The 27,963-nt window shown below is 45.1% G+C and overlaps 1 protein-coding gene, 1 long non-coding RNA gene and 1 pseudogene across 9 annotated transcripts in view; 1 reads left to right on the top strand and 2 right to left on the bottom strand.

Annotated features, from left to right (window-relative positions):
* LOC131384370 (uncharacterized) overlaps positions 1-3,282 on the bottom strand; it is a 34,645-nt gene extending 31,363 nt beyond the window's left edge. For both annotated transcript variants that reach the window (XR_009215160.1, XR_009215159.1), the window contains exon 1: positions 3,128-3,282. This is a non-coding gene — a long non-coding RNA (uncharacterized LOC131384370). The remainder of the gene's footprint in view (positions 1-3,127) is intronic.
* The window catches only part of GNE (glucosamine (UDP-N-acetyl)-2-epimerase/N-acetylmannosamine kinase), a 63,751-nt gene that overhangs the window by 9,026 nt on the left and 26,762 nt on the right, over positions 1-27,963 (top strand). For 2 of the 7 annotated variants that reach the window (XM_032164150.2, XM_032164147.2), the window contains exons 1-3: positions 10,228-10,354; positions 20,014-20,219; positions 22,870-23,321. In XM_032164150.2, the coding sequence (XP_032020041.1) occupies positions 20,056-20,219; positions 22,870-23,321 (616 nt within the window). In that variant the 5' untranslated portion in view covers positions 10,228-10,354; positions 20,014-20,055. Of the gene's footprint in view, positions 1-10,227; positions 10,355-20,013; positions 20,220-22,869; positions 23,322-27,963 lie in introns of those variants that run through there. The other 5 variants (XM_032164148.2, XM_032164146.2, XM_032164153.2 and 2 more) reach the window with 4 other exon arrangements.
* LOC116476100 (U4 spliceosomal RNA) lies at positions 839-914 on the bottom strand (annotated as a pseudogene).

The following is a 27,963-nucleotide window of genomic DNA, read 5'->3' as shown; positions in this document are numbered from 1 at the left end:
TTCTCCTGCCTCAGCCTCTCCGAGTAGCTGGGACTACAGGCGCCCGCCACCACGCCCGGCTAATTTTTTGTATTTTTGGTAGAGACGGGGTTTCACCGTGGTCTCGATCTCCTGACCTCGTGATCCGCCCGCCTCGGCCTCCCAAAGTGCTGGGATTACAAGCGTGAGCCACCGCGCCCGGCAATTTTCTGTATTTTTTGTAGACACTGGGTTTCACCATATTGCCCATGCTGGTCTTGAACTCCTGGGCTCAAGCGATCCACCCGACTTAGCCTCCCAAAGTGCTAGGATTATAGGTATGAACCACCACACCCAGCTTCCCACATAACTTTTAATGAGAAGTTTAGAGCATAATTGTGTTGATCCAACATTTTATAAGAGAGTCAAAATTAAAGGCAAACTAGTTTTTAACACATTTCCAGTTCTTCTGGAATAGCTGTGCCAATTAAACTTTCTGAATTTCTATTAGGGACGACTAAGCATTCTCTGACTCACCTCATTTCCCAAGCAGCCAGATAAGAAATAATTTATTGGTTTACAATATGATACTTTTTTTTTTGAAATGGGGTCTCACTCTGCTGCCCAGGCTGGAGTGCAGTGGTGTGATCATGACTCACTGCGGCCTCGACCTCCCAGGCTCAGGCGATCCTCCCCCTTCAGTTTCCTGGGTAGCTGGGACTACAGGCAAGCACCACCATGCCCAGCTAATTTTTTTTTATATTTTTTGTAGAGACAGGGTCTTGCCATGTTGCCTAGGCTGTTCTCGAACTCCTAGACTCAAATGATCACAAAACTGTTGGGAAGACAGGCGTGAGCCACTGCACTCAGCCTGGTTTACAGTATGATACTTTCAATTAGCAATAATCGCGCCTCGGATAAACCTCATTGGTACGATACTGCCACTGCACAAAGCTACAGTATGATACTTTCATAGCCCATAAAGAAAAATATATATATATATAAAATGTTGAGATATATATATATATATATATATACTTTTTTTTTTTTTTTTTGAGACAGAGCCTCGCTCTGTTGCCCAGGCTGGAGTGCAGTGGTGTGATCTCAGCTCACTGCAACCTCTGCCTCCTGCATTCAAGCAATTCTCATGCATAAGCCTCCCGAGTAGCTAGGATTACAGGCACCTGCCACCATGCCTGACTAATTTTTGTATTTTAGTAGAGATGGGGTTTCACCATGTTGGCCAGGCTGGTCTCAAACTCCTGACCTCAGGTGATCCACCCACCTCGGCCTCCTAAAGTGTTGGGATTACAGGCGTGAGCCACCACACTCAGCCAAAAAATATATTTTAAAATCCTGAGAAAAGGCAATATTTCACAAAAACAAAGTCATTATGTTAATTTGTACCTTTCTTCTATGATTGGCAAAGGAGCATAGGGATGGCTCACCACCACAGGTGCTCTAAAAAGCTGACTGGTCGGCATGATAAACTGATTCGTAATTGGGGCTACAAATAGTGATTAAATGGTCCTGAAATATAAATTTCAAAAAGATTATCTTCCAGTTATAAGTATCTTAATCAGTACATTTGTATCTTTCAATGTTATGCTCTTGCAAAGCTTAAGCCGATACAGTTTAGGATATTGCTGAATTATTTTCAGCCAATATAATCTCTTTTTTTGAGACTGAGTCTCACTGTGTTGCCCAGGCTGCAGTGCAGTGGCACGATCTCAGCTCACTGCAACCTTCGCCTCCCAGGTTCAAGCAATTATCCTGCCTCAGCCTCCAGAGCAGCTGAGATTACAGGCGGGCGCCACCATGCCCGGTTAATTTTTGTATTTTTTTTGTTTGTTTTTTTTTGAGACGGAGTCTCACTCTGTCACCCAGGCTGGCGCCATCTCAGCTCACTGCAAGCTCCGCCTCCCGGGTTCACACCATTCTCCTGCCTCAGCCTCCCGAGTAGCTGGGACTATAGGCGCCCGCCACCATGCCTGGCTAATTTTTTGTATTTTTAGTAGAGACGGGGTTTCACTGTGTTAGCCAGGATGGTCTCGATCTCCTGACCTTGTGATCCGCCTGCCTTGGCCTCCCAAAGTGCTGGGATTACAGGCGTGAGCCACCGTGCCCAGCCTAGTTTTTGTATTTTTAGTAGAGACGGGATTTCACCATGTTGACCAGGCTGGTCTCCAAGTCCTGACCTCAGGTGATCCACCTGCCTCGGCCTCCCAAACTGCTGGGATTACAGGCATGAGCCACTGCTCCTGGCCTCAGCCAATATAATCTTAATCCTTACATGCTTTTCCTGGGAGAAAAGAATTGCTTTCCCCATGTAGTGTAGCCTCATAAGGCTATTCTGCAACAGGAGCAATTTTCTTTTTTCTGGGGAGGCTATAAACAGTCTGGCATATGCAGTGATATCTGGTTTGCAAGGTGTTTTACCTCTGTATACTCTAGAGTAGGGGGTCCCCAACCCCTGGGCCATGGACTGGTACTGGCCAGTGTCTTGTTAAGAACTGGGCCGCAGGCCAGGCCGGGCGCGGTGGCTTATGCCTGTAATCGCAACACTTTGGGAGGCTGAGGTGGGTGGATCACTTGAGGTCAGGAGTTCTCGACCAGCCTGGCCGGTCTCTACTAAAAATACAAAAATTAGCCGGACCGCATGCCTGTAATCCCAGCTACTTGGGAGGCTGAGGCAGGAGAATCACTTGAACTCGGGAGGTGGAGGTTACAGTGAGCCAAGAAGCCAAGATTGCGCCACTGCACTCCAGCCTGGGTGACAGAGTGAGACTCCGTCTCAAAAAAAAAAAAAAAAAAAAAAAAGAACTGGGCCGCGTAACAGGAGATAAGTGGCAGGCAAGCAAGCATTACCGCCTAAGTTCCTCCTCCTGGTCAGAACAGTGGTGGCATCAGATTCTCGTAGAAGCACGAATCCTATTGTGAACTGCGCATGCTAGGGACCTAGGTTTAACGCTCCTTATGAGAATTTAATGCCTGATGACCTCAGGTGGAACAGTTTCATCCTGAACCCATCTCCACCCCCGCTTCCCATGGAAAAATTGTCTTCCAGGAAACCAGTCCCTGGTGCCAAAAAGACTGGGGACCGCTGCCCTAGAGACTCTGGTAATTAAAAGTGTTGTGGCTGAGATACAGTGTGGGGTGAGATACTTACCAGCTAGGGAAAGATATTTACTGAACAGGAATATCCAGCTTAATATGGTGATGAATTGCTCAGTTTATTCCACCTCTTGTTTGATTTCTTCATGATATTGGCTTAGGGCAGGGATGGCACATACATGGCAACATCCTTGACTCCCTTCCATCTCCCTAGAAAACAACATGGCAGACATCACAATGTTACCAGGGGGTCCTTGCTCCCAGAGCTCCCAACATGGTGGCGGGTCGCTTCCAAAATGGCAGCAAGCCTCTTGTTCTCTGACCTGGGGTTCTTGGCCCATGGATTCCAACGAATGGAATCTTGGGTCATGCGGTGATTGTTATAGCTCTATTAGAAGACGTGGGTCATGGAAGAGAACCGTGGAACCCAGCGACTAGTGTTCATCTCGATTAGGGTGAACCCAGGCACTTAGCCGCGCAGGAACAACGGCAAGCCTTCAGCCCAATCGGGAGCAGCAGTGGGCGCCTCGCCAGATCAGGAGCACAGCAGACACCCTGCTGGATCCGGAGGGGTGGAAGTCAGCGGCGGGTCTGCGACTGCGGCAAACAGCAGTGGTAGACAGCGAGCGAAAGCTTAGCTCAAGCGGTAGCAAACACGGTACAAACACGGACCAGAAGACTGTGCAGTTGCAAGATTTAATAGAGTGAAAACAGAGCTCCCATACAAAGGGAGGGGACCCAAAGAGGGTAGTCGTTGCCCGCTGGAATGCCTAGGTTTATATCCTGATCATTTTCCCTCCCGCTGTGCTCTCAGGCAATAGATGATTGGTTATTTCTTTACCTCCTGTTTTTGCCTAATTAGCATTTTAGTGAGCTCTCTTTACTACTTGATTGGTTGGGTGTGAGCTAAGTTGCAAGCCCCATGTTTAAAGGTGGATGCGGTCACCTTCCTAACTAGGCTTAGGGATTCTTAGTCGGCCTAGGAAATCCAGCTAGTCCTGTCTCTCAACAGTACATACTCTTTTCCAGTAAACTCTAGTCCCAGAGTCATTTTTGACACAGTTCTCCAGGCAGCCACCATCAATCAGTTGGAAGTGGGGATCGAAATAAGGTTGGGGATTCTCCCTGGCTCACAGTTTTACTGTTAGTATCTTCTGAATGCAAGAAACAGGGCATCTTTTTTAAAAAGAGGATTTAGGCCAGGCACAGTGGCTCATGCCTGTAATCCTAGCATTTTGGTAGGCCAAGGCAGGCGGATTGCCTGAGCTCAGGAGTTGGAGACCAGCCTGGGCAACATGGCGAAACTCCATCTCTATAAAAAATACAAAAAAATTTAGCCGGGCATCGTGGTGCCTGTCTGTAGTCCCAATTACTTGGGAGGCTGAGGCACAAAAATTTCTCGAACCTGGGAGGTGGAGGTTGCAGTGAGCCAAGATAGCACCACTGCACTCCAGCCTGGGTGACAGAGTGAGACTCTGTCTCCAAAAAAAACATAATAAAATAAATAAATAAAAAGATGATTTAAGGATACATGTAGATTAAAATCAGAAAGTTGTTCAGGATTCAAGTTAAGTCAGTTCCTGGATTCTCTCCCTATGGTCTCCCTGTACTACCTCTCACAGCATATCTGTGACTATGTTTTTAAGGTGCCCCATTTTCCTTTCATTTCCAACTGGCCAATCCTCTCCGTATTCCCCAGTCCAAGTGTTTCACAGAGCTACTTTAACGTGCACATTAGCTAATTACCATTGTCACTATTAGCTAGCCACAGGCTTGGTGCCAGGTTTTTTTCATGGGTAATGAATAGGCAGCTCTTGAGAAGGCAGCCTATGGGCACAGGTGATATTTTCTCTCTTTAATTTAGTGACGGTTTTTACTTTATGAAAATTTGAAATTCAACTGTGCTGCTTAGGTATTTATTAACACTTCAATAAAAACTTTAAGAAAAATTTGTGCCAAATAATGTCCTTTTCTTTTTTGAAAGCCTCACTAAACTAATACATCAGGAGAATGCCATAGAGATTAGACCTTGATTTTAAAGATGTTTTTTAAAATCTCTTAAGACCTTGATGTGAGCCATTCAGAGAGATGTGGGCTGGATAATAGAAGAGTTATGTGAACTCTTAACTAATGGAACAACTTAACCAAAAAGTGATGACTGTAGGTCGGGCACGGCAGCTCACACCTGTAATCCCGGCCCTGGCTGAGGCGGGCAGATCATCTGAGGTCAGGAGTTTGAGACCAGCCTGGCCAACATGGTGAAACCCCGTCTCTACTAAAAATACAAAATTAGCCAGGCGTGGTGACACATGCCTGTAATCCCAGCTACTCGGGAGGCTGAGGCAGGAGAATTGCTTGAACCCGGGAGGCAGAGGTTGCAGTGAGCCGAGATCACACCATTGCACTCCAGCCTGGGCAACAGAGTGAAACCCTGTCTCAAAAAAAAAAAAAAAAAAAAAAAAAAGGTGATGGCTGAGATGAACCTTGACATAGGTTTCTGTTATAAAGTGCAATGCTCTAGTTAGTATAGAGAGAAAACACTGGGTGGTAGTAGCTAAGCAAGTGGGATCAAGGGCTGGGCTCTTCTGTTTAACAGCTGTGCAACCTCAGGCAACTTGGCCTTCTGTATTTTGGTCTTTTTGTCTGTAAAGTAGGGGGTAGATACAGAATTTACATCTTAATTTTGTTATGAGTACTGATGAATATAGATACAATGTTTAGAATAGTTTAGGCTATTTTAGTTTAGAAATGTTTAGGCTACGAAATACATGGGTAGAATTTACACAGAGGCAGAGTACTTTAAAATAATTACATCACCAAATAAAATAAGACAAGTCTGTTACAAGAAATGTTCCCAAAGTGGCCAGATGAGCATCTGTCAGGGGTGCTGTAGGAAGGTCTCCCCCTCTGATGAGAAGGTTAGATTAGAGGATCTTTTAAAGCCTAGGAGTCATTGGTAGCCTAATTATGCCCTGAATGCTTGAAGTTATATTTATGCCTATGGAGTAATATCTAGAAAAATCTGATTTTATTATACTACAAAGCCATAAGTAATTTTTTTGCAACTTGTAGAGTTCTCAGACTAAAGTCAAATGAAACCAAATCATACAAACCAAACTGAACTAGTGACGATTTTTGGTATGTCAATTCACAATGTTAAACAGTAAAGTAACAGAAATCCAGAAATGTAATATTATTTATCCATAGGAAAGTGATCTCAAAAAGCCAAGAGAAAATGCCTCCTAAGGGTCCTTGCTGCAATTTGATCTCAAGAAAGCAGAGAAGAAAATTCTAAAAAGATTATTTCATTTAAGGTTAAATTATTACGGAAATATAAAATTCTCAATGTTGGTCAAACACAAAACTTGCAAGTGGCTTAGAAAGTGCATACAATTCTCAAAATGTATTGCCTACGGTTAAAGGTATTTATATTTATAGTTACATTTTTCTAGCTATATTAAGCATTATTTTTTAAACACATTACAGTAAAATACACATAAAAAGTACATATATATTACGTATATAATTTGAGTTTTTACAAACTAAACACACCTATGTAATCAGCACCCAGATTTTAAATTGTTTTTGAAGTTAATTTTTCTTACCTTTCAGGAAGAAAAATTTAATGTTCTATTCTGCATATTTAGAGGTACACTATGTAACTTTAAAAGCAACATACCTATCTTGACTTCAAGTGACTTTCTTTTTTTTTTTTTTTGAAATTGAGTCTCGCTCTGTAGCCCAGGCTGGAGTGCAGTTGCGTGATCTCCGCTCACTGCAAGCTCTGCCTCCCGGGTTCACGCCATTCTCCTGCCTCAGCCTCCCAAGCAGCTGGGACTACAGGCGCCTGCCACCACACCCGGCTAATTTTTTTTGTATTTTTAGTAGAGACGGGGTTTCACAGTGTTCACCAGGATGGTCTCGATCTCCTGACCTCGTGATCCACCTGCCGTGGCCTCCCAAAGTGCTGGGATTACAAGCTTGAGCCACCACGCCCGGCCTGATTTCAAGTGACTTTCAATACCTCTTGTGGTAGGCAGAATAAATAGCTCCCCGAAGATATCCACATCTTTTTTTTTGAGACAGAGTCTCACTCTGTCACCCAGGCTGGAGTGCAGTGGCACGATCTCGGCTCACTGCAACCGCTGCCTCCCAGGTTCCATTTATTCTCCTGCCTCAGCCTCCCAAGTAGCTGGGACTACAGGCGTGCGCTACCATGCCCGGCTAATTTTGTTTTAGTAGAGACGGGGTGTCATCATGTTGGCCAGGCTGGTCTCGATCTCCTGACGTCGTGATCTGCCCACCTCAGCCTCCCAAAGTGCTCAGATTACAGGAGTGAGCCACCGTGCCTGGCCTAGATATCCACATCTTAATCCCTGAACCTGTGACTATGTTTCCTTACTTGGCAAGAGGGACTTTGCAGATGTGACCAGGACTTTGAGAAGGGAAAATTATCTTGGACTATTGAGTGAACCCAGTGTAATCACCGGGGTCTTTTTAAGTGAGAGAGGAAGGCAGCAGAGTCACAGAAGATGTGGCAAGGGAGGCAGAAGTCAGAGGTGCCATGTGCCAAGGAATGTGAGCAGCCTCTAGAATCTGGAAGAGGGAAGGAAATGAATTCTCCCTGGCAGCCTACAGTAGGAAGGCAATCCTACTGACACCTTGATTTTGGTCCCTTGAAACCCGTTTTGGATCTTTAACGTCAAAAACTGTAGTATAATACATTTGTGTTTTTTTTTTTTTGAGACGGAGTCTCGCTCTGTTGCCCAGGCTGGAGTGCAGCGGTGCGATCTCGGCTCACTGCAAGCTCTGCCTCCCAGGTTCACGCTATTCTCCTGCCTCAGCCTCCCGAGTAGCTGGGACCACAGGCGCCTGCCACCACGCCCGGCTAATTTTTTTATTTTTAGTAGAGATGGGGTTTCACTGTGTTAGCCAGGATGGTCTCGATCTCCTGACCTTGTGATCTGCCCACCTCGGCCTCCCAAAGTGCTAGGATTACAGGGGTGAGCCACCGCGCCTGGCCAATTTGTGTTGTTTTAAAGACCCTAATTTTGTGGTAATTTGTTACAGCATATATGAAACTAATATACCATTTATAGTCTGGTGAGTCTGTCTTCAGATTCATATATCTCACTACACATTTAATAGCTTCATGTGGCTCACAGGCATCTCAATCATAACATGCCCTAAATTAAAACTTTACTTTTTTCTTCCCAAACCAGGTCACTCTCCCAGCCTTTCTCATCTTAGTACACAACCAACCACCCAATCACTAATGGCAGAAACCTGGAAGTCATTTCTTTCTTTCTTTTTTTTTAAGAGATGAGGTCTCGATCCGGCACCTAGGCTGGAGTGCAGTGGTTTGATCGAGCTCACTGCTGCCTCGAACTCCTGAGCACAAGCGATCCTCCCACCTCTGCCTTCCAAAGTGCTGGGACTGCAAGTGTGAGCCACCACACCTGGCCCGGAGGTCATTCTTGAGTCTTTTTCCCTGTCATCCCCTTATATCTAACCTATAATTAAGTCTCATCAATTTTACTTCCAAAATAAACATCATATCCATCCACTTCAGTTGAGTTTCACTGCTACCAATCCATTCTCCACACAGCAGCCAATGTGATTTAAAAAAAAAATCTGGGCCTGGTGTGGTGGCTCACGCCTGTAATCCTAGCACTTTGGGAGGCCAAAGTGGGCGGATCACCTAAGGTCGGGAGTTTGAGACCAGCCTGGCCAACATGGTGAAACCCCCGTCTCTACTAAAAATACAAAACTTAGCCGGGCATGGTGGTGTGTGCCTGTAATCCCAGCTACTCGGGAGGCTAAGGCAGGAGAATTGCTTGAACCTGGGAGGTGGAGGTTTCAGTGAGCTGAGATCGTACCACCGTACTCCAGCCTGGGTGATACAGTGGGACCCTGTCTCAAAAACAAACAAACAAACAAAAAAGAAATCCGATAGCACTTCCTTGCAAAAACCCCTTAATGTCTTTTCTTTTGTGGCTAATGTGACCTTTTTGTGGCTCCAAGCTAGCTGCAGGGGAACTAAGAGTTCATAAGAATTTTACAAATTAGAGCTTCATGATTAATTGAAATGCATCACAAACTGCAGTTTGATGAGATTCGAAATTTGCTGTACAGCAAGAAATCTCAATGAACTGTTAGACTTAGTTTCACCTGTGGTAAATTTTTAATGGTTGTAAAAAAAAAAAAGATGTTAATATTTTGTATCATCAACTTCATTCAAAGTTTCTTGTCAATGGTGACTCAGGAATCTGTTGCCCAGGCTGGTCTCAAACTCCTGGCCTCAAGCTATCCTCCACCCCCTTGGCTTCCTAAAATGCTGGGAGTGACTCAGAAGTTTTAAAGGGTCATTAAAAAGTCTTAAAGCCTGATTCGGTGGCATGGGCCTGTAGTCCCAGCTACTCAGAATGCTGAAGCCAGAAAAGATGGCTTGAGGCCAGGAGCTCGAGTCCAGCCCGGACAACACAGTGAGACCCTTGTCTCAAAAACAACAACAACCCAAAGTCTTATTTATCTTCAGGAGCTGCGCAAGCCCTTTACCATCGCCACGATTCTCCCTGGATGTCCCTAGGCCTCGCGACTGGCTGGGAGTTCCCTGTAGTGGAGGCCACCGCTGAACTGATTATAAAGATGAGAGAGGCTCTACCATGCCTTGGTCATCAATTCACACTCCACCAGTGTCTTTTAGCAGTCACGGCAAGGTTTAACGTCAGGGACCGCTGTGGGGTGGCCGCGCTATACGACAGTATAGTTGCGGTCCTGGTTTATGAAATAACTGAGGGAACAAGAGGCCCAAGAAATCCCTCCTTGGGTGCAAGACCAAAACAACTACCCTGCGGGAAGACTCGGGCTTCAGTGCGTGTGTCGCCAGCGGAGGAGGACGCTTCGGGGCGGGAGCACAGGCTGGCAGGACAGCCCCGAAGCAGCTCCAGCGCGGCAGAGACCATGAAGACGCTCCGCTGGTCTGCACCCGGCCTGCGCCTCAAAATACCGCCGGGAAGAGCGGGGGGACGGGGACGGAAGCAGCCAATCACGCAAGCCCTCTCGGGTGGCGACAGGGCGCGCTCGCGGATTCGGCACTCCGCGTGGGCGTGGCTGGGCGAGCGAGGAGTGGGGACAAAGTCGAGCGACGAGTCATCTACCCGCGCGCCCGAGCGCGGAAACCGAGGTGCAGGCTCGCGCTCTGCCTGCTTCGTGGCGCTTGGTTCGGCTCTCGCCCGAGGAGCGCGGTGGCGGCGTGGGAGGGAACCTCTGACGGCGTCTGGTGAGAGCCGCGCGGCGGCGGGGCACTCCGGGAGAGCATCCTGCCTACCCCCAGGGCCGCCTCCCCCGGCCTCCTGCCCCAGGCCTCCCCTCCCCGGCCGCTTTCCACCCCACCGCGCCCCGAGGCCCACACTGGACCCGGCTCTCGCCCAATGTCCTGCAGGCCTGCACCATAGGGCACCTCTTTGGCCCAATTCAGGGCTCCGCCGTGTGGTTCGGGGTGGGCCCTGATGAGCAAGGGAGGGGATGTAGAGGGAGGCCCAGGTTTACTTGTCCCCTGAAACAGTGCTGTCCAATAAGGGGGATGCTGAGTGTCCCGTTAGGAGCGGGGCAGGGCGAGAGAGGGTGGAGAACTGCCTGGCAGGCGAGCTGTCCTGGCTTGAAAAGGCTGGGCTAAAAGGTCCCCTCCAAGGTCCCCTCCTGGCTCTGAGTCTACATTCTGAGTCTGGGCTTCCTTGTATATTTGAGAAGCGTTAATTCCCCGCCCTCACCCCAATTTTTTTTTTTTTTTTTTTTTGAGACTGAGTCTCGCTCTGTCGCCCAGGCTGGAGTGCAGTGGCGCGATCTCAGCTCACTGCAAGCTCCGCCTCCCAGGTTCACGCTATTCTCCTGCCTCAGCCTCCCGAGTAGCTGGGACTACAGGCGCCTGCCACCACGCCTGGCTAATTTTTTGTATTTTTAGTAGAGACGGGGTTTCACCATGTTAGCCAGGATGGTCTCGATCTCCTGACCTCGTGATCCGCCCACCTCGGCCTCCCAAAGTGCTGGGATTACAGGCATGAGCCACCGCGCCCGGCCCCTCCCCCCAGTTTTACGCTTGTAAAATTGTTAGAACACAAGAACGTATTTTTTACTACTCTGGTAGGAGGGGTGGGGTACAATTTCGCAGTATAGGTAACTCGTTAACCCAACTGTAGGAGCGCCGCAAGAGAAGCCAAACCGAATTACAGCGTCGGAATGGGGCCCTGACTTTCAGACCGCTTTATATAGCTCTTTCCTTCTTATTCCTGTGAGTCCCATCCTCATTGCACTGACGAAAGGACGATTTATCATGTTTTCGAGGAAGATTTGTACTCATGGATGTTTATGGAATGAACAGACACAAGGCAAACACTGGATGTGGGACAGTGTTCTGAGCGCTGAAGTCATTCAGACAAGGGTTTGATTTTTCGGTTCTCTCAATGATGAACTTGGGTTCAATTCTCCTGCCTCAGGCTCCCAAGTAGCTGGGATTACAGGCGCCTGCCACCATGCTCGGCTAATTTTTGTATTTTTAGTAGAGACAGGGTTTCACCATGTTGGTCAGGCTGGACTTGAACAGACATCAAGTGATCCGCCCATCTCGGCTTCCCAAAGTGCTGGGGTTACAGGCATCAGCCACTGCGCCCGGCCAATGATGAACTATTAAACAGTGATTTGGGGCAAATAAATTATTTTCTCTGTGCCTCCTGTCTGTAAAATGGGGCTAATACGAGGGCTGTGAGGATGAAATGAGTTAATACGTGTGAAGAAAGCTATTAGCACAATGTTTGGCACTTCAGAAGCGCTCAGCAAATGTTTACTGTTGTTTCCTCTGTTCAGTGACTGCCTGACCCGAGTGTTCATTATTTTCAGTTGATAGCCTTAAAAATATTCTCTTCACAAAGAACTCTTTCCACGGTTGAGTGGGACATTATTTTTCTGGAAAGGGTTAATCACCTTTTGTCAGCACTTACAATGGACGGTCTTGAGTTGAGAGAATGCAGAAAGTAGCCTTTAAGAATTGGGTTTCTGCCGGGCGGGGTGGCTCACGCCTGTAATCCCAGCACTTTGGGAGGCCAGTGCAGGCAGATCACCTGAGGTCAGGAGTTCAAGACCAGCCTGGCCAACATGACGAAACCTCATCTCCACTAAAAATACAAAAATTAGCTGGATGTGGTGGCGGGCGCCTGTGATCCCAGCTACTCAGGAGGCTAAGATAGGAGAATCGCTTGAACCCGGGAAGCGGAGGTTGCAGTGAGCCAAGATTGCACCACTGCACTCCAGCCTGGGCACAGGCTGTCTCAAAAAAAAAAAAAAAAAAAAAAAAAGAATTGGGTTTCTCTGGCTGGGTATGGTGGCTCACGTCTGTAATCCCAGCACTTTGGGAGGCCAGGCGGCGGATCACCTGAGGTCAAGAGATCAAGACCAGCCTGGCCAACATGGTGAAACCCCGCCTCTACTAAAAATACAAAAAAAGGCCGGGCGCGGTGGCTCACGCTTGTAATCCCAGCACTTTGGGAGGCCGAGGCGGGCGGATCACGAAGTCAGGAGATTGAGACCACGGTGAAACCCCGTTTCTTCTAAAAATACAAAAAATTAGCCAGGCGTGGTGGCTGGCGCCTGTAGTCCCAGCTACTCGGAGAGGCTGAGGCAGGAGAATGGCGTGAACCCGGGAGGCGGAGTTTGCAGTGAGCCGAGATTGCGCCACTGCACTCCAGCCTGGGCCACAGAGCGAGACTCCATCTCAAAAAATAATAATAATAATACAAAAAAAGTAGCTGGGCATGGTGTCACATGCCTGTAATCCCAGCTACTTGGGAGGCTGAGGCAGGAGAATCACTTGAACCCAGGAGGTGGAGGTTGCAGTGAGCTGAGATGTGTCACTGCACTCCAGCCTGGGCAACAGAGCGAGACCCTGTCTCAAAAACAAAAAACAAAAAAACAAGAATTGGGTTTTTCAGCGATTGCAAGTGAGTTCAAGATGAAGGCAAACTTGTCTGAAAACTATCATCTATCTGTCTAACATCTATCATCCATCCATCTGTCACCTATTATTTGTTTTTCTGTCTTTCTTTTGGTGGCTCAGGTGCAATTATAGAATTGAAGAGTGAAGTGGATGCAAGTATTCAGTCCCACCTTCTGACTTTCTGAGCTCTGTGCTGGACAATGCACCTACTTCATAATATTCTTTAAAAGATTGCTTGTTTTTATTTTATTTTTTTAATTTTAATTTTTTAAAGATAAGGTCTCACTTTGTCACCCAGGCTGGAGTGCAGTGGTCCTTTTCCAATTTGTACTATAGTTTCTTTCAGGGAAAAGAATTATGTAGCTGGAGAACACATATGAGAAGACTTTTTGCTATTTAGCCTCTTGTGGCTTTTAATTTACATTTTTAATTTTTGTGAGGCAAGGCCAAGGCAGATGACTTGAGGTCAAGAGTTCGAGAACAGCCTGGTTTAGTTGAAACCGTGTCTCAACTACAAAAATACAAAAATTAGCCAGGCATGGTGGCGTGCGCCTGTAATCCCAGCTACTTGGGAGGCTGAGGCAGGAGAATTGATTGAACCCTGGAGGTGGAGGTTACAGTGAGCTGAGGTCGCACCACTGCACTCCAGCCTGTCAACAGAGTGAGACTCCATCTCAAGAAAAAAGAAAAATACTGTGAGGCAGAACAAATCATTCATGGTTTGTCAATTTGTATTTATTTTACAAAGAACAGTAAACGTTCCATCTGGCAGTACTAAAATGCCTGGTACTTACCAGTTACTCAAAGGTTATTCTACCTAAACTGAGAGCAAGCTAGCCATATGAGTAAACTGAAAAATAGAACAATGTTACCTAAGGCCAGGTTTATAGACAAGTTTGCCTTCATCATGAACTCACTGGCGATCTGAGAAACCCAATTCTTTTTTTTTTTTTTGAGATGGAATCTCACTCTTGTTGCCCAGGCTGGAGTGCAGTGGCAGGATCTCGGCTCACTGCAACCTCCGCCTCCCGGGTTCAAGCGATTCTCCTGCCTCAGCCTCCCCAGTAGCTGGGATTACACGCACCTGCCACCATGCCTGGCTAATTTTTGTATTTTTAGTAGAGACGGGGTTTTGCCATGTTAGCCAGGCTGGTCTTGAACTCCTGGCCTCAGGTGATCCACCCGCCTCGACCTCCCAAAGTGCCGGGATTACAGGCGTGAGCCACTGCGCCCGGCCGAAACCCAATTCTTGAAAGCAGCTTTTTGTATTCTCTCAAGACTGTCCATTGTAAGTACTGATGAAAAGTGATTGCCTCCTTACAAAAGGAAATTTACTTGCCCCAGGCTGGATTTAAATTTTAATTTTTTTAAAGATAGGGTCTTGCTCAATCTTTCAGGCTGGAGTGCGGTGGCACGATCATAACTCACTACAGCCTCAAATTCCTGGGCTAAAGTGATCTTCCTGCCTCACCCTCCCAAATAGCTAGGACTGCAGGTGTGTGCAACCACACTCAGCTAATTAAAAAAAATTTGTTTGTAGAGACAGGAGTCTTACCATGTTGACCAGGCTGGTCTTAAACTCCTGACTTCAAGGAGTCCTTCTTGCCTCAGCCTCCCAAAGTGCTGGGATTACAGGCATGAGCCACCATGTCCAGCCAGATTTCTTGTTTTTTATTTATTTATTTATTTATTTATTTATTTATTTATTTATTTATTTATTTATTTTTTGAGAGAGAGTCTCACTCTTTTGCCTGGGCTGGAGTGCAGTGGTGCGATCTCGGCTCACTGCAACCTCCGCCTCCTGGGTTCAGGCGATTCTTGTGCCTCAGCCTCCCAAGCAGCTAGGATTACAGGCAGGCGCTACCACGCCTGGCTAATTTTTCTTTTTTTTTGTTTGAAATGGAGTCTCCATCAGTCTCCCAGGCTGGAATGTAATGGCATAATCTCGGCTCACTGCAACCTCCGCTTCCCAGGTTCAAGCAATTCTCCTGCCACAGCCCCCTGAGTGCTGGGATTGCAAGTGCACACCACCACACCCTGCTAAGTTTTGTATTTTTAGTAGAGATGGGGTTTCACCATGTTGGCCAGGCTGGTCTCCAACTCGTGACCTCAGGTGATCCGCCCACCTTGGCTTCCCAAAGTGCTGGGATTACAGGCATGAGCCACTGTGCCCAGCCAAAGTTGAATGTTTTTGCTAAATTTTAGGGCTGTTATAACTCTTTGTATATTTGAAAAGTTGATGGCCAGCAATTTCCAAAACTTTGCACTTTTAGATTTGATATTTCCAATATATTTAAATGTTCTCATTCTACCATTTAACTGAGTCATAATTAAAAGCATTTTAAAAAGTAAGATTTGTGGCTGGGCGCAGTGGCTCATGCCTGTAATCCTAGAACTTTGGTAGGCCGAGGTGGGTGGATCACATGAGGTCAGGAGTTTGAGACTGGCCTGGCCAAGATGGTGAAACCCTGTCTCTGCTAAAAATACAAAAAAATTAGGTGGGTGTGGTGGCGGGCACCTGTAATCCCAGCTACTCAGGAGGCTGAGACACAAGAATCTCTTGAAATGGGGAGGTGGAGGTTGCAGTGAGCCAAGGTCATGTCACTGCACTGCAGCCTGGGCAACAGGGGGAGACTGTATTTAAAAAAAAAAAAAGTAAGATTTGCTCCAACAGTTTGTAGAATATGTTACCAATTTTGTAATATACGTTGTGTATGTGTGTATGTATACACATACATACAGCATATATAAACACATCATATATATATACTCATATATATATACACTCATATATATACACATATATATACACATATACACATATATATACATATATATATACACACATATATACACATATATATATATATATTTAGATAGAGACTCATTCTGTTGCCCAGGTTGGAGTGCAGTGGCACCATCTCGGCTCACTGCAAGCTCCACCTCATGTGTTCAAGTGATTCTCCTGCCTCAGCCTCCCAAGTAGCTGGGCCTATAGGTGTGTGCCACAACACGTGGCTAATTTTTTTTTGTATGTTTAGTAGAGATGGGGTTTCACCATGTTGGCCAGGCTGTTCTCGAATTCCTGACCTCTCGTGATCCACCCACCTCGGCCTCCCAAAGTGTTGGGGTTACAGGCGTGAGCCATATATTTATTCATATTATCATAGTTTATCCATGGAAGGACAGATAAGAAACCAGTAACTGTTTGCTTCCAGGGAAAAGAACTAGCTAGCTGGGGAACACAGATGAAAAGACTTATTGCTACTTAACCTCTTGTGACTTTTTAATTTTAAACCATGTGAATATACTACCTAATCAAAAATTGAGTTAATTAAAATAATTTTTTAAAACCTCCCCTTCAAAAGGCATTTTACCTTAATTTTATTTTTAAGATTTAACTTCTTTCCTTAAAAAAGCTTTGACTTTTTAAGGTTTTTTAGGTTTCTAGGTAACATTGTTGTATTTTTCACCATTTATTTATATAGCCAGCTTGCTCTCAGTTTAGGTAGAATAACCTTTGAGTAACCTGGTAAATAAGCATTTTAATACTGCCAGATGGAACATTTACTGTTCTTTGTAAAATAAATACAAATTGACAAACCATAAATGATTTGTTTTGCCTCACTCAGCAAATTAAATATTACCAACAATTTATTCAGCTCAAATTTGATCACTGGAAGAAGGATTATGTACAAGAACACTTACGACAACCATTTTTGGAAGAATATTTTTGTCTCTTTAAAGATTAGATAGTGCGGCCGCGTACGGGTGGCTCATGCCTGTAATCCCAGCACTTTGGGAGGCCAAGGCGGGCGGATCATGAGGTCAGGAGTTTGAGACCAGTCTGGCTAGCGTGGTGAAACCCCATGTCTACTAAAAATACAAAAAATTAGCCCAGCATGGTGGCGCATGCCTGTCATCCCAGCTACTCGGGAGGCTGAAGCAAGAGAATTGCTTGAACCCAGGAGGCGGAGGTCGCAGTGAGCTTAGATTGTGCCACTGCACTCAAGCCTGGGTGGCAGAGCGAGACTCTGTCTCAAAAAATAATAATAATAATAATAAAGATCAGATAGTGCTTGGGTCTTCTGAATATAACTCTCTTGGCGGAATGCCTGTTTCATTATATTGTGTTTGCCATTGGGTGAAATTAGCTTTTACTGGCGATTATAAATTCAGAGTGGACCTAATGATGGGACCGTTTGCATGGTCACAGAATTTTAGCCTCAGAGAGTGTTGAGGTACCAACAGCAGAGGGCTACTGACGGAATTTCCAGTGAATTTCAGAGTTTACCCTCATCTAAAGGATGGCACCCCTAGAATTGGAATCCTTACTGAAGTGTCTCTGGATTCCTGATTACAAGTTCTAAATAGTGATACACTTACTGAAACATGAACATTGAGATCAGAGTCCATGAGCTGAAATTTTATGTTGATTTAGAGAAGTTTAACATGTTCCAAGTCTGGCTCAGTGCTGTATGCCTGTAGTTCCAGCTAGTTAGGAGGCTGAGGTGGGGGGATTGCTTGAGCCCAGGAGTTCCAGGCTGCAATGAGCTATGATCATGCTTGTGAATAGCTACTGCACTCTAGCTTGGGCAACATAGCAAGATCCCATCTCCAAAAATGTAAAAACTTTAAAAAATATTCCATAAAACAAATCTCTTATTCCTTGCCCCTGATTTTACTTTTTGAATGGAGGGTATAGCATGGCAGGGAGGGATGAGCAAGCAGTGGAGCTGAGCAATAGTATATCTGTGAATGGGAGGGCCATAATGCTCAGAGCGAGGCAGCAACTGAGAAACGTGGGGGAGGAGGACCTGAGGTTTGTGTGAAGCCTTTCCAGAAAGGATGACATTTAGATTGAGTTTTGAAGGATGAGTAGAAGACCAGCAAGGTGGAAAGGAAGTTTTAGGAAAAAGTAAGTGGCATCTATAAAGGTACAGATATACGGAGATTCACTATTTGAACTGGCGGCAGTTTGCTATGGCTGGCGCTTTGGCACAGAGAAGGGTAATTTTAGGCAGGGAAGAGATGGTGGAAAGGAAGATCACTTTGAAAGTTTGCAGGAGGCCGGGCGCAATGGCTCATGCCTGTAATCCCAGCACTTTGGGAGGCCGAGGTGGGCGGATCACTTGAGGCCAGGAGTTCAAGACCAGCCTGGCCAACATGGCAAAACCCCATCTCTACTAAAAATACAAAAATTAGCTAGGCATGGTGGTGGGTGCCTATAATCCCAGCTACTCGGGAGGCTGAGGCAGGAGAATTGCTTGTATCTGGGAGGCAGAGGTAGTAGTGAGCCAAGCTCGTGCCACTGCACTCCAACCTGGGTGACAGAGTGAGACTTTGTCTCTAAATAAATAAATAAGAAAGTTTATAGGAGGCAGGCAAACCACTTGACAGCTGTTAGGATCATCCAGACCTAAAATGAGGGACTGGACTAGGGGAAGTCTTTGTAAGGATGAAGAGGAGGTGAGAGATTTGAAAGATATTTAGGGGGTGGAATTGATAGCATTTTGGAGATATGGGGCGAAGAACAGAAAAGACAAGGATTTGAAAGCATTTAGATGAATGAAATTGCATAACTCAGAGAACAATTGAGGAGGAACAGGTTCCGAAAAGAAAATGAGTTCAGTTTGGGACACTGACTTTAAGGTGGTTATAGGACATACAGCAGGAGATATCTGATAAGCATTTGGAGTTGTCAGTTTTGTTGGCACTGTTGTGTAGGTACTAATGAGGGCTTGAAGGTCAGGTTTTTATCTTACTCATCTTTCTCCTGCCCAGCATTAATCACAATACCTTGTATTTAGGAAGTGTATAGTGTGAGAGTGAATAGACTGTGTTCCTTATGAGACATGATCTTAAATGTTGGGGCAGTAATTTTCCCTCTCAAGACCTGTGTTTCCCTTTCTATAAAGTGATGGAGTTGAACTGGATCAGTGGTTCTCAACAACTGATTTTGCAACAACCTACTATGTTGGGCTCATCTGTGAGTTATGGCCAGTAATTTTTAATAATGAAGAGCTGAGGCCGGGCGCGGTGGCTCACGCTTGTAATCCCAGCACTTTGGGAGGCTGAGGTGGGCGGATCACGAGGTCAGGAGATCAAGACCACGGTGAAACCCCGTCTCTACTAAAAAATACAAAAAAAAATTAGCCGGGCGTGGTGGCGGGCGCCTATAGTCCCAGCTACTCGGAGAGGCTGAGGCAGAATGGCGTGAACCCGGGAGGCGGAGCTTGCAGTGAGCCGAGATCGCGCCACTGCACTCCAGCCTGGGCGACAGAGCGAGACTCCGTCTCAAAAAAAAAAAAAAAAAAAAAAAAAAGAGCTGACATTTCCTCACCTTTTAAACAAGAGCTGATTTATGTCACTCCTTCTTAATGGCATTCCAGTGTGTTTTCTTGAGTGTGAGAGGATGGGGTGTTGTTACAGTTAGTCTGCTGGAGTTTCTTCTTCTTCTTTTTTTTTTTTTGAGATGGAGTCTTGCTCTGTCACCCAGGCTGGAGTGCAGTGGTGCGATCTCAGCTCACTGCAAGCTCTGCCTCCTGGGTTCACGCCATTCTTCTGCCTCAACTTCCCGAGTAGCTGGGACTACAGGCGCCCGCCACCACGCCCAGCTAATTTTTTTTTTTTTGTATTTTTAGTAGAGACGGGGTTTCACCATGTTAGCCAGGATGGTCTCGATCTCCTGACCTCGTGATCTGCCCACCTCGGCCTCCCAAAGTGCTGGGATTACAGGCGTGAGCCACCACGCCTGGCCTTGGAGTTTCTTAACTCTGGATATACCAATGGGAGAGTCACACATAAATGGAGGTGCAAAAAAAGATTAAGAATACTAAATAGTGGTTAAGGACTTGAAACTGAAAATTTATATTTCTGATTTAGAGAAGTTTAAAGTTTAGTTATATCTAGGTGTTATTCTGATTATAAAGTTTTTATTTTGGCAATTTCAGGAACTTTATTTTAAGAACCTCTCAAAACGAAACAAGCAAATCATGGAGAAGAATGGAAATAACCGAAAGCTGCGGGTTTGTGTTGCTACTTGTAACCGTGCAGATTATTCTAAACTTGCCCCGATCATGTTTGGCATTAAAACCGAACCTGAGTTCTTTGAACTTGATGTTGTGGTACTTGGCTCTCACCTGATAGATGACTATGGGTAAGATGAAAGCATTTTCTTATTCTTCATTGCAACAGTGTGCTAGAAGGAGCTTGGGTTTTGTAGCCATATGGGCCCAGCTTCAAATTCCTGTTCTGCTGCTTAGTTTTTATGTGGCCTTAGAGTAGTCACTTAGCATCTCTGAGCCTCAGTTTCCTCATTATAAAATGTAGTGAAAACTTACATTGTAAATTATTGTGAGGAATGGAGATCATGATATACAGCATCCATCACAATGATGCCGCTTAGTAGATGATTGATAAATGGTAGCTACAAATAATATTACTGTTTGTTATTAGTTGTTACATTCAAAGAAATACCACTTATAAATACATATTGTATGAGTATAATAATGTGATTCCATGTAATCTGTTTTGTGAGCTGTAATGGCAATCTTTAAAACTGGTTTATAAGCCAACAGCATATAAAGTAGTAGATATGGAATAAGATTTTAAAAATCTAATCTGCAAAGTAGAGAGTTACATTACTGTCACCATTGGCATTTATTTTGCTGACATTAGGTTTGTTATTAATCACAGGCTACATTTAAAAAGTGAAAGTTGGGCCAGGCACAGTGGCACAGGCCTGTAATCCCAGCACTCTGGGGGGCTGAGGTGGGTGGATCACCTGAGGTAAGGAATTTGAGACCAGCCTGGCCAACATGGTGAAACCCCATCTCTACGAAAAATACAAAAAAAAAAAAAAAAAAATTAGCCAGTTGTGGTGGCGCATGCCCGTAGTCCTAGCTACTCGGGAGGCTGAGGCAGGAGAATCGCTTGAACCCAGGAGGCAGAGGTTGCAATGAGCCGAGATCACACCACTCCAGCCTGGGCAACAAGAGTGAGACTCCGTCTCAAAAAAAAAAAAAAAAAAAAAAAAGCAAAGGTTGGATAATCTGAGAGAACAAGGCATATTACATACATCTTGATGTATGTAATAAAAAGTCATTTAGTGCACCCTTGTGGCATGAATATATTAATGCAGTCTCCAAAGAGGATCACAAATACAATACTGTATCTGAAAGAACCTTGCGTTAAAATAAAATTGTCCTTTTCAGACTATTCTTTAAAAACAAGGTGGGAATTTGCTACTAGGAAATACTTAAAGAGCAGAGAAGAAACTTAATGGATAGCTCAGGGATCCACAGTTTTTTTTTTTTTTTGAGACAGCGTTTTGCTCTCGTTGCCCAGGCTGGAGTGCAGTGGCGTGATCTCAGCTCACCGCAACTTCCACCTCCCGGGTTCAAGTGATTCTCCTGCCTCAGCCTTCCGAGTAGCTGGGATTACAGGCATGCACCACCATGCCCGGCTAATTTTGTATTTTTAGTAGAGATGGGGTTTCTCCATGTTGGTCAGGCTGGTCTCAAACTCCCAACCTCAGGTGATCCACCTGCCTCAGCCTCCCAAATTGCTGGGATTACAGGCGTGAGCCACTGCGCCTGGCCAAACTTTTTTTTTATGTATATATATAAAATGAATTCTGGCTGTTTAGGAGCATCCTCTCAGTAGAATAGAAATTTTAGCTAGAGCCTGAGATGAAAGTTTGAGTGGGTTCTTTTACTGCTGTGAGAAAGCTTTGACAGGAAGACTAGTGGAAGAGAGGCTCTCAGAGAAATCGTAGTAGGTTTTTTATCTGCCTACCACAGTTACCAAGGGTGGAAAAATAGTATTTATCTGATGAGACCGTTAAATAGGAAATTTGACTAGTACTTAATGAAAATGCATGTTTAAAGTACATTCTAACACAAGAAATTGGTTGCTTCTTGAGAGAAGAACTGGATGACTGGGAGACAAAAGTGAGACTTTTCACCATGAAATGTTTTCTTAAAGAAAAAAGGGTTGGCTGGGCACGGTGGCTCACACCTGTAATCCCAGCACTTTGGGAGGCCGAGGCTGGCGGATCATGAGGTCAAGAGATCGAGACCATCCTGGCCAACATGGTGAAACCCTGTCTCTACTAAAAATACAAAAATTAGCTGGGCGTGATGGCACACACCTGTAGTTCTAGCTACTCAGGAGGCTGAGGCAGGACAATCACTTGAACCTGGGAGGTGGAGGTTGCAGTTGAGTGGAGATCACGCCACTGCACCCCAGCCTGGGCGACAGAGCGAGACTCTGTCTCAAAAAAATAAAAAAAAGGGTAAAGAACATTTTCCCCTAAGTATATATAAAAAGTGCTGACCACTGTTAAAAGTTTAGTCTCTTTCTTCCTAATAAAATATTCTCTGGCCGGGTGCAGTGGCTCACGCGTGTAATACCAGCACTTTGGTAGGCCAAGGTGGGTATCACCTGAGGTCAGGAGTTCAAGACCAGCCTGGCCAACATGGCAAAACCCCATCTGTACTAAAAATAGAAAAATTAGCTGGGTGTGGTGGTACATGCCTGTAATCCCAGCTACTCAGGAGGCTGAGGCAGGAGAATCGCTTGAACCCAGGAGGCAGAAGTTGTAGTGAGCCTAGATCGCGCTACTGCACTCCAGCCTGGGCAACAGAGCAAGACTTCATCTCAAAAAAAAAAAAAAAAAGAATCTTAATCAGGCTGTTTACACTTATGGTCATTATATTCAATTATTTTTTTAATGTTTTCATTCAGATTGGTGTTAGATTGCTTTTCTTGTATGTGGTCTGTGTTTAAAAACTCCCTGGCTTTAGAAATACATATCGAATGATTGAACAAGATGACTTTGACATTAACACCAGGCTACACACAATTGTGAGGGGAGAAGATGAGGCAGCCATGGTGGAGTCAGTAGGCCTGGCCCTAGTGAAGCTGCCAGATGTCCTTAATCGCCTGAAGCCTGATATCATGATTGTTCATGGAGACAGGTTTGATGCCCTGGCTCTGGCCACATCTGCTGCCTTGATGAACATCCGAATCCTTCACATTGAAGGTGGGGAAGTCAGTGGGACCATTGATGACTCTATCAGACATGCCATAACAAAACTGGCTCATTATCATGTGTGCTGCACCCGCAGTGCAGAGCAGCACCTGATATCCATGTGTGAGGACCATGATCGCATCCTTTTGGCAGGCTGCCCTTCCTATGACAAACTTCTCTCAGCCAAGAACAAAGACTACATGAGCGTCATTCGCATGTGGCTAGGTACGTATCTCAGACTTTAGTCAGCCTAATGGTTGTTTTTGTCAGAAAAATGTTCTGTCTATTTCAATCCTTTTGGAAACTATTATGGATAGAATATTCTGTTAGCAATGAGAAGGCCAAGGTTTTAGTTCATAGACCTTGCCCTATGGTATGACTTTACCTCTCTGAGGTTCACCTTTTCTGTAAAATAGGCTTAGTGGATTGATTTTTTAAAATCTCTGCTATATTTATAGAATGGAATGCTTTTAATCCATTAAATATATTAGTTATAAGAACGATCCTAATATGTCAAAGGGGGGGAGCTATAAAATTATAAGTGTAATATGCCATTTCATTTTATTTTATTTATTTAATTTTTTGAGATGGAGTCTTGCGCTGTTGCCTAGGCTGGAGTGCAGTGGCGTGATCTTGGCTCACTGCAGCCTCTGCCTCCCGGGTTCAAGTGATGCTCCTGCCTCAGCCTCCCGAGTATCTGGGATTGCAAGCGTGCACCACCACGACCGGATAATTTTTGTATTTTTAATTTCACCACGTTGGCCAGGCTGGTCTCGAACTCCTGACCTCAAGTGATCCGCCCACCTTGGGTTCCCAAAGTGCTGGGATTACAGGTGTGAGCCACTGCGCCCAGCCATAATCTGCCATTTTAATAAAAACTGTAATAATGGAATGGTTAGGAAGTATGTACACCAAGTCATTTATTTTATTTATTTCTGGTGTGGGATTATGGGTGTTTTTATGTTTGACTTTCTGAATTTTTTTTTTTTTTTTTTTGAGACAGAGTCTTGCTCTGTCATCCAGGCTGGAGTGCAGTGGCACAATCTCGGCTCACTGCAACCTCCACCTCCCAGGTTCAAGCGATTCTCCTGCCTCAACCTCCTGAGTGGCTGGGATTACTATGCCTGGCTAATTTCATATTTTTAGTAAAGACAGGGTTTTGCCATGTTGGCCAGGCTGGTGTGGAACTCCTGATCTCAGGTGATCCGCCCACCTCAGCCTCCCAAAGTGCTGGGATTACAAGCGTGAGCCACCGCGCCTGGCCTGATTTCTGAATTTTTTTAACTACATTGGCAAAATTTTTTTTTTTTTTTTTTTTTTTTGAGATGTCTGTCACCTAGGCTGGAGTGCAGTGGCTCAATCTCGGCTCACTGCAACCTCCACTTCCCGAGTTCAAGTGATTCTCTTGCCTCAGCCTCCTGAGTAGCTGGGGTTACAGGCACACACCACCACACCCGGCTAATTTTTTTTTGTATTTTTAGTAGAGACGGGGTTTCACTATGTTGGTTAGGCTGGTCTCAAACTCCTGGCCTCATGATCCGCCCACCTCGGCCTCCCAAAGTGCTGAGATTACAGGCATGAGCCACCGCGCCCAGCTTATTTTTATTTTTAATGCTTTTCTTACAGAATTGTTGGAATACTCAGATTATGCATGTTGGAAGCAGTAAGCCCTTATTAATATAAGGGATTATGATGATTATTATTAAAAAGCAAAAGTCATAGTTGTAGCCTTAGAATATATCTTTGTAAATAAGCCCTATGTTCCAAATTTTTTAATGTTCAGTGCTCTAGCTTCCTAGAAATTATCTTTTGCTAATCAGAGGTAAAGAAATCCAAGTTTACAAACAGAATGTCAGTTGGTTAATTTATAGTAAGAGTACTACCTAGGGGACAAATTAGGACTAATAATCTATTTAGGACCTTTCATTTCTAAGAGGCAGATCTATTGAATTATAAAATTAATGAACAGAAAATTGATTTGGTTGGGTCAGGTATGATGGCTCACCCTGTAATCCCAGCACTTTGGGAGGCTGAGGTGGGAGTATTGCTTGAGCCTAGGAGTTACAAGGCCAGCCTGGGCAACATAGCAAGACCCTGTCTCTACAAAAAATAAGAAAATTAACTGGGCATGGTGCTGTGTGCATGTAGTCCTAGTTACCTGGGAGGCTGGGATGGGAGGGTCACTTGAGCCTGAGTAGTTGAGGCTACAGTGATCTGTGATTACACTGCTGCACTCTAGCATGGGTGACAGAATAAGACCCTGTCTCAAACAAAACAAAACAAAAAAAACAAAAACCAATAATAATAAAAAAAACACAGAAAGAAAAAGAAAATTGAATAAGCAAAGAGATTTTGTATATTTTTAATCTAGATTATATTACATCAGGAAAGGAATTGGGCTTTCCTGCTATATAACGTAATCCATTCTACATATTTCTGTTGTTCAGTCTGGAGTGCAGTGGTACAGTCTTGTCCTCCTGGGCTCAAGTGATTCTACCACCTCAGCCTCCTCAGTAGCTGGGACTACAGGCATGTACCACCATGCCCGGCTAATTTTTAAAATTTTTTTGTAGAGATGGGGTCTCACTATTTTGCCCAGGCTGGTCATGAATTCCTAGGCTCAAGCAATCCTCCTGCCTCGGCCTGCCAAACTGCTGGGTTTATAGGCATGAGCCACCGCACCTGGCCCATTCTAAATATTTCTTATCCTTGCACAGATTTGTAATTATCAAGGGATCGTCTAGATAATGCTGGTGGAACAACCTTCTGTCTCTTCAGTCTCTCCTTTTAGTATGCTTCTGATGAAACACTCTTGGATTCTATTCTAATTATACCATTGGCTCTCTAGGTATTCTGGAAAACTTGTATTACTGAAAAACTTGTAATGAATAGAAAATAATAATGTGCCAGATGTGGTGGCACATGCCTGTAATCTCTGTACTTTGAGAGGCCAGAGTGGGCAGATCACTTGAGCCCAGGAGTTTGAGAACAGCCTGGGCAACATGGTGAAACCCTGTCTCTACAAAAAATACAAAAATCAGCCAGGTGTGATGGTGTGTGCCTGTAGTCCCAGCTACTCCGGAGGCTGAAGTGGGAGGATTGCTTGAGTCTGGGAGGTCAAGACTGAAGTGAGCCATGATTGTGCCACTGCACTCCAGCCTCGGTGACAGAATAAGACCCTGTCTCAAAAAAATAAAACACTAGTTTTGGCCAGGTGCAGTGGCTCACGCCTGTGACTCTAGCACTTTGGGAGGCCCAGGCGGGTGGATCACTTGAGGTCAGGAGTTGGAGACCAGCCTGGCCAACATGGTGAAACCCCATTTCTACTAAAAATACAAAAATTAGCCACGTATGCTGGCACATGCCTGTACTCCCAGCTACTCAGGAGGCTAAGGCAGGAGAATTGCTTGAACCCAGGGAGGTTGCTGTGAGCCGAGATTGCACCACTGCACTCCAGCCTGGGTGAAGAAGCGAGACTCCATCTCAAAAAAAAAAAAAAAAAACAAGCATAAAAGCCAGGCCGGATGCGGTGGCTCACACCTGTAATCCCAGCACTTTGGGAGGCCACAGCGGGTGGATCATGAGGTCAAGAGATTGACACCATCCCGGCCAACATGGTGAAACCCCATCTCTACTAAAAATACAAAAATTAGCTGAGCATGGTGGCACACGCCTGTAGTCCCAGGTACTCGGGAGGCTGAGGCAGAAGAATTGCATGAACCCAGGAGGCGGAGGTTGCAGTGAGCCGTCCCAGGTACTCGGGAGGCTGAGGCAGAAGAATTGCATGAACCCAGGAGGCGGAGGTTGCAGTGAGCCGAGATCGCGCCACTGCACTCCAATCTGGCAACAGAGCGAGACTCCATCTCAAAACAAAAAACAGCAAATAACCATTAGAAAGCAGAATGTAGCAAAATTGAATTGTACTTATAGGGCGTAAAGTCCTATTTGGGACAATTTAAGCAGTTCTTTATGAAAAGAAGGACATTAGAACAGCTAAAATTGTACTTTTTTTTTGGTCTTTAAACCAGTGAAAAAGAAAACTCAAGACAATGAGGCAGAGCCATCCACCACTGGGCAGTAATACATTTTATATAAAACCTGTGCCTGCTTCTTGATGTGTAACTTCTTCTTCTTCTTCTTTTTTTTTTTTTTTTTTTTTTTTGAGACAGAGTCTTACTCTGTTGCCAAGGCTGGAGTTCCGTCACCTAGGCTGGAGTGCATTAGCGCAGTCTCGACTCACTGCAACCTCTGCCTCCCAGGTTTAAGCAATACTCCTGCCTCAGCCTCCTGAGTAGCTGGGACTACAGGTGCACACCACCACACCTGGCTAATTTTTGTATTTTTAGTAGAGATGGGGCCTCACCATGTTGGCCAAGTTGGTCTTGAACTCCTGACCTCAGGTGATCTGCCCTCCTCGGCCCTCCGAACTGCTGGGATTATAGGCGTGAGCTACCGCACCTGGCCTTGATGTGGAACCTCTCATGCTATCACTCTGCTTATAGGAAGATAGGGTTGGGTAGGCCATATATAACATTGCAGCTTTGTAACCAGAATGTTAATGTGTAACAATCTTAATTTTAAAATTAGCCAAGTTAAAAAGGCATGTTAAATTCCTAATAATGAAAGGCATATCACAGTAAATACAGGACTTCACAACAGAAAACAAAATGCCTTTACGGAAAGGATTTATGAAAGGGCTGAGGCTGCTGAATTACGGATAGATACAAAGACTGGTAATAATATCAGAAGTGCCAGGTGGAGAAGCAGGTGCAAACTTTGTATGAAATGTATTATTGCCAAGGATGAGTTGCTCTGGCTTACTGTCTTGCGTTTTACTTTTCCCTGGTCTAAAAAGACTTCTAGTTTT

The sequence above is a fragment of the Hylobates moloch genome, unplaced genomic scaffold, assembly GCF_009828535.3.
Source record: "Hylobates moloch isolate HMO894 unplaced genomic scaffold, HMol_V3 SCAFFOLD_10, whole genome shotgun sequence".
Lineage (NCBI taxonomy): Eukaryota > Metazoa > Chordata > Mammalia > Primates > Hylobatidae > Hylobates > Hylobates moloch.
This window is presented reverse-complemented; position numbering and strand designations above follow the sequence as displayed.